Below are 6,000 nucleotides of genomic sequence, written 5' to 3'. Positions count from 1 at the left end.
CCCTGTCTCTACTAAAAATACAAAAAACTAGCCGGGCGAGGTGGCGGGCACCTGTAGTCCCAGCTACTCCGGAGGCTGAGGCAGGAGACTCACTTCAACCCAGGAGGTGGAGGTTGCAGTGAGCCGAGATCACGCCACTGCACTCCAACCTGGTGACAGAGCGAGACTACATCTCAAAAAAAAAAAAAAAAAAGTGACAAAAGGAATTTAATTTTGTCCCCCTGAAACAGTATCATGGTGCTAAATCTCATTTGGTATACTTAGTTGTGGGTGCAGTCACGCTAGCTAGCTAGAATGTTAGGAGGCTGAAGAGATGGAACACGTTCCATAGGTGAGAAGTGTCTAATAAGGCTCAGCTGGCTTAATTTTTTTGTAACCTGATTGACACTTAACAAAGTTACAGAAATCCTCTTTTCTCTTACAGAAAACAGTCCGTGATAAAGAGTACAAGGCCCTTCAAATAAAACTGGAACGGTTAGAGAAGCTGTGCAGGGCTCTTCAAACAGAAAGGAATGAGCTCAATGAGAAGGTAGAAGTCCTGAAAGAGCAGGTATCCCTCAAAGCGGCCGACAGGGATTTAGCAACATCTGTGATACAGCCCTGTGCTGCTCTGGATTCTCACAAGGAGCTGAACACTTCCTCGAAAAGAGCCCTGGGAGCGTACCTGGAGGCCGAGTCCAGGAGCCAGAGAAGCGCCGTGCAAAAGCCCCCGTCCACAGGCTCTGCTCCGGCCATTGAGTCAGTTGACTAAGATGAGGTGTGATCACTGTATTGAGAGATATATTTTGTGTATAACTTTCTCTGTTAGTAGTTAACTATTGGTTTTGTGGTGAAAATTTTCTTACTTTTTCTACCATATCTGTATTTTCTTAGAACTACTGGACTTATGTGGTACAGGAGGCTGCTTAGCAGTTTTGAATAGTTTAATCTATAAATTTTCCTCGGCTGTGTTGCACATCGGCCTCATTCTCCCTCCACTGGAATGCATGTGTTCATTGCCTTGTCCTTTCTCTCCCTGCTACTTGCACATTATCATCCTAATGAAAATTTCACTGACAGGGCCGACCATTACAAGGGAACTTTGTTCTGACGATGGTTCCTTAATGTGAAAACAATATTAATTTAAACGTCTTAGGTTCCCCCCCATTAATATTATTCAAAAAAAGAAAATACCAAGGTGATTAGTTTTGTCTAATAACCCATTTAAATGCCAAGTAAAAATAAAACTCTAATGTTGGGTCAGAAACAAGCATATTTGACTGAAATTAGCTTTTTGAAAATATATCTCGGGACAAATTGAGATGGCCACATGGCTAGATTCCAAGTTTCAGCAGAATATGTATATAAAGATGTCACTTGTTGACAAAATAGTATATGCAGGCAAATCACTAGACAAATAAGCTTAGTGTTTATGTGACTGAACAGTCATCCCGCTTAGGTTTCAGGTGTGGGATCTGGACCATGAGGGGCTTCCGTAGAGGATGGCGGTTTGTGTTTGATTCTGATTTGGGATTTGAGTACATATTCTCCACTTCCCATAGAAGGTCACTTATTCTTTGAAAACTAGTATTCATGTTTGCCGTTCAATGAAATCCCTTGTCAAAGACAAGGATGGTCAGTTCACGTGTAGCTTTCACTAGGCAGAAGTTTCTCCCAATACTTTCTGGCTACTTGAAAGCTATTACAAAAGTTCCACCAGCAAAATACTCCAGGTTTTTCAAAAGGGAATTTTCATTATGGATCAGTAGTACCAACTGAAATTGATTTTTATTTGCAAAGCAAACACTGGCACCAACATTTTTACTTTGGGAAGACTTGGCAGAGTGTTAGTCAGGATCTATTACTTATGTGTTCAGTCTGTTTCTCACCCCCTTCTTAGTTACCATCTTTTTTTTTAAGGAGGAAAAAAAAAAGCCACAGTATTATCAAGGTCTCTACACTTGGAATGGGGGAACATTTGAAATTAAGCACGTAACTTTTGAATTAGTTCTTTGTTTCAATGTTGAATGTGGCTCAGTTATGCAGATGATTAATCAGGCTGCACTGATGGAAGTTTTGACTTTGTCCCTGGTATAATTTGCATTGAAATGCTTTATGAAATAAAAGGTTCTACTAGAACTGATGTTAGCACATTCCACTGAGCAAAACTATCAGACTGACACTTGTTAAATTGCTTACTGGACTGAATAAACTCTGTTTTGTCCAGTTAAAAGGGTTTTTGCTTTGTTACAAGTTTTATTTGTAAAGTCCTGTCACATTCATGGTCTAAACTGGGTTGAAAGAATTGATAATTGTCCAACAGATAGGAAACTGCCTGGAGTGGAGGGTTGTATCAAGGGGCCAAACAGTGGAGGAAAAGAAATCCACGAAGTAGATTATCTAATTACCATTCAAAATGAGTCAGAAACAAAAAACAATACCCTCCAACACCCTCTTACGAGTACACCCCGTTCTGCTACTAAAGAAATACTAGGCTCATTTCCCTGGGTGGGTGGGGGGGGAAATGCAGGTATAGATCAGAAATATAATCTACCTTAAAATTAGTACTAATGATCACATTTCACAAGAACTCTGCTGGATGTACAGCTCTTAACAAACATTTTATTAAGCCATTTGTGTAGCCCACCACATTTCTTTGTGGTGCTTGTCCTGTGTGGAAGATTGTAAATCTTGGGCCTGTTGCATACTTCCAAGGGCTTTAAAGCAATGTGATTAACCGTACTTGGCCTGCTGCTTTTGGCTTACTTTGTATTTTTAGCTAGATGCTACTGTAGTGCTGAAAGGATATGGATTCTGTCTGGGATGCATCTGTTCCTTTCAGAACCCTTCTTCCCATTACCCTGTGAATAAAGACAAATGGGGACCCTCTGAGAAGGACATCTTCCTACAGTGATCACCTCACTAGCCCAGTGTTGTGGCTTTGTAGCACACCCCCTATCGTATCCTAGAACACTGTAATGCTACTAGGCTGGCCCAGAAAAGGTTTAAATGTTGAATTCACTTAAGTTGCATTTGTTGCACCATCATGGACTCATGATGTGTATTATTTATAGTGGCAGTAGACTCCAAGGTGTAGAGAAAACTTGGGTCTTGGGTAATATGGACCATTTCATCCTCAGACTTGTTAGGAGTACATTTCTTGGTCTTGAGACCAGTATTTTTCAGTTACGTATGCAACTGCCTTTATTACACCTGGTTATCACAATTCAATTCTCAGGTGTTGCAGAAAAATCTACCTCTTTCAGACTGTAGATGGAAATAACTGTGAAAAAATGATGCAGATATCTTCTAGTTTGTGCTAAACACACTGCTTTATTTTTACAGCCCACGTCTTTCATTGAGGATACGAATTGTTAAGAGGCAGTCTTGTTTTGCTTTTCAAAGACATTTTGTAGAGATTTTTCACTAATGTGAATCTGATTTTATCTACTTGATTCTGTATAGATTAAGTAAATATGTATGATAAACTTAACAGCTTCTGTGTATTCTTTTATTATCCATGTGGCCTTAACTGTACGAGTCCAAAGGTACCATTTTACCCATTTCTACTCAAAAAGTAGACCCCCCACCACCCCCCACAAAGCTTCTAAAAAAACACAAGTTTTATTTTAAAACTTTATTTCTGCAAAGCCAATCAAGAAGTGTTGGAAGGAAAAAGTGTAAAAGTTATTCTTGCATATTTGGGAACAGCAAGCACTTAGTTTGAGAAAATGAGGACTTAAAACAGTTGAATCAAAGGCAATACCCTGCTACTTGTATTTAAAATCAACGATGTTCTTTCTTAAGTAACATTCTTCTCTTCCCTAATAGCTACAATATGATACAGTACGCAACAGCTCACTTGAAAGTGCTAGAATCAGAGGATAAAGAAGCCATAAGCCAACCCACTTAACATTTCCTACTATACAATGCCTTTTTGGCGCTTGACAAATCAAGCATTCAATGTAGCATTACATTCAACAGAAACATCTCTCGTACTCTGGGTTTAAGATCCTTGTCCCTCCAGTTCGGATGTCGTGACATCTGACTCTTCATCATTGTAAATATTTTCAGCCTGGAGATAACCAAATAAATTCACAGGTGTAAAAACTCCCTATGGTTTTTACAAGGTCATCTAAAAACAATCTATTTAGAGCTTATTAGTTTCACTTTTACATTTCTTTCTAAAAGCTTCAATAAGGAAATGGCAGGCTAGCCAGTATTTTGAAAAATTCTTTCCCAGTGTGTAATTCCACATGTATACTTAGCCACCCATCCATGCACTAATTTCAATCACTGTTCATAAGAGATGTTTTCCAAAAGCACTTCAAGCATCGTTTAGAGGAAGTGGTAGCCCAGATGTTATGGAAGTCTCAGTTAACACCTTAGAAATGTCAAGTACTCAGTGCTCATCCTCAGAGAACTTAGTGTCATTTGAATGCCTTGACATCTCCTTCCCATATCCCTCGTATCTACCACACAGAACGGACACTGGAGACAGAGCAGCGATGCCAAGACTCCAGTGTATGAAGAGCGCAACAACAATGAAAATCAGTGCAGATGCAGAGATTTCTCCTGACCTGATAGGTGCTACAAATAGCAAACAGTGGACGAAGCACCATATGGGACTAAAGATTATACTGTTGAAATGGAAAAAGTTCTTTTAAACTATTTCTGTAAATGTTTGGCATAATATGCACCTACATATTCGAAATAACTTTATTACATTATGTAACTAGTAAATCTCTCCTTTACAAGATAGTCATTCAAGAAAAACATTTTAACTCACCATTTGCCATATCTGCATGATGTTATCCTCAGACACTGAGCAAATGACCCAAGGCTCATTGGGGTTCCAGCTAAAATCTGAAATCTTAGCAGTGTGTCCTCCATGAATAAACTGTTACAAGAACAAAAAAAACTTTGGTTTCATATACTCTCCTGTTAATCCTAATAAAGATTTTAAAAAGTCTTTAGAGCATCAGTATTTCAACTCAGGGTGGGTGCTGTCTGGTTTTGAAGACAGGGTGGTACAGGCTCAGTAATCTATTTATACCTATTTTGCAAATTTCCAAACCTCCAGAAAAGGGGACAGAATATAGTACAATGGATACCTGTATACCCTTTACCTAGATTCACCAAGTACTAATAGCATAACCGATGCTTTATCCACGTGTCTATACAATGAAATGGCTGAAGACTTCAGCCTGCATTCCTTAAGAATGACATTTTCCTACATAATCAAAATGCCATTTCCATACTGATTATGATGAACATTAATCCAGCATCATTTGCTCATATACAGTTAGGTGCAAATATCTAAGGTAGTCAATCCATTATATGCCATGTAACATACTCTTCTATTATACAAGGGGCCTGAGGAGTCTTCTGGTTCTTCCCCTCTGCACTTTACTAAGATAGGCATACTTCTTGCCCATCTTTCCAAGGTACACAAACAGCACCAGGGTGAAAGAAAATCCCTGGCTCCGAAAGCATAGCTCCAGATAGTCCCTTATAAGTTATGCATAAGGTGAGACAGCTTTGCTAAACAATTCTGAAGAAAGCAGTTGTTACCTGAAAGAGACAACCTGGTGGGAAAGTACTATGCCTTATTTATCTTAGAATTAAGATTTAAATGAAACAGTTTTTCACAAGGACAATATTAAATACATTGCTTGGAATTGGGACATCACACTTTCTGACAAAAGTCTGATTTGACTCTAGTTTGACAATGAGGTCCCTGCCTGCCTACAACTGTCTTTTTTTTTTTTGAGGCAGTCTCTCGCTCTGTCGTCCGGACTGGAGTGCAGTGGCCGGATCTCAGCTCACTGCAAGCTCCGCCTCCCGGGTTTACGCCATTCTCCTGCCTCAGCCTCCCGAGGAGCTGGGACTACAGGCGCCCGCCACCTCACCCGGCTAGTTTTTTGTATTTTTTAGTAGAGACGGGGTTTCACCGTGTTAGCCAGGATGGTCTCGATCTCCTGACCTCGTGATCCGCCCGTCTCGGCCTCCCAAAGTGCT

The 6,000-nt window shown here is 39.9% G+C and overlaps 2 protein-coding genes across 2 annotated transcripts in view; one reads left to right on the top strand and one right to left on the bottom strand.

The window, feature by feature from the left end:
* The window catches only part of TXLNG (taxilin gamma), a 58,089-nt gene extending 56,194 nt beyond the window's left edge, over window positions 1-1,895 (top strand). Inside the window, exon 10 of the mRNA XM_011940245.1 lies at window positions 425-1,895. Coding sequence (XP_011795635.1) covers window positions 425-751 — 327 coding nt within the window. The 3' untranslated portion in view covers window positions 752-1,895. The remainder of the gene's footprint in view (window positions 1-424) is intronic.
* A 1,706-nt stretch (window positions 1,896-3,601) lies between these two features.
* The window catches only part of RBBP7 (retinoblastoma binding protein 7), a 33,408-nt gene continuing 31,009 nt past the window's right edge, over window positions 3,602-6,000 (bottom strand). The window contains exons 12-13 of the mRNA XM_011940267.1: window positions 4,769-4,882; window positions 3,602-4,054 (exon numbers count right to left, since the gene is read on the bottom strand). Coding sequence (XP_011795657.1) covers window positions 3,986-4,054; window positions 4,769-4,882 — 183 coding nt within the window. The 3' untranslated portion in view covers window positions 3,602-3,985. The remainder of the gene's footprint in view (window positions 4,055-4,768; window positions 4,883-6,000) is intronic.

This window comes from Colobus angolensis, unplaced genomic scaffold (genome assembly GCF_000951035.1).
Source record: "Colobus angolensis palliatus isolate OR3802 unplaced genomic scaffold, Cang.pa_1.0 Scaffold188, whole genome shotgun sequence".
NCBI classification, from domain to species: Eukaryota; Metazoa; Chordata; class Mammalia; order Primates; family Cercopithecidae; genus Colobus; species Colobus angolensis.
This window is presented reverse-complemented; position numbering and strand designations above follow the sequence as displayed.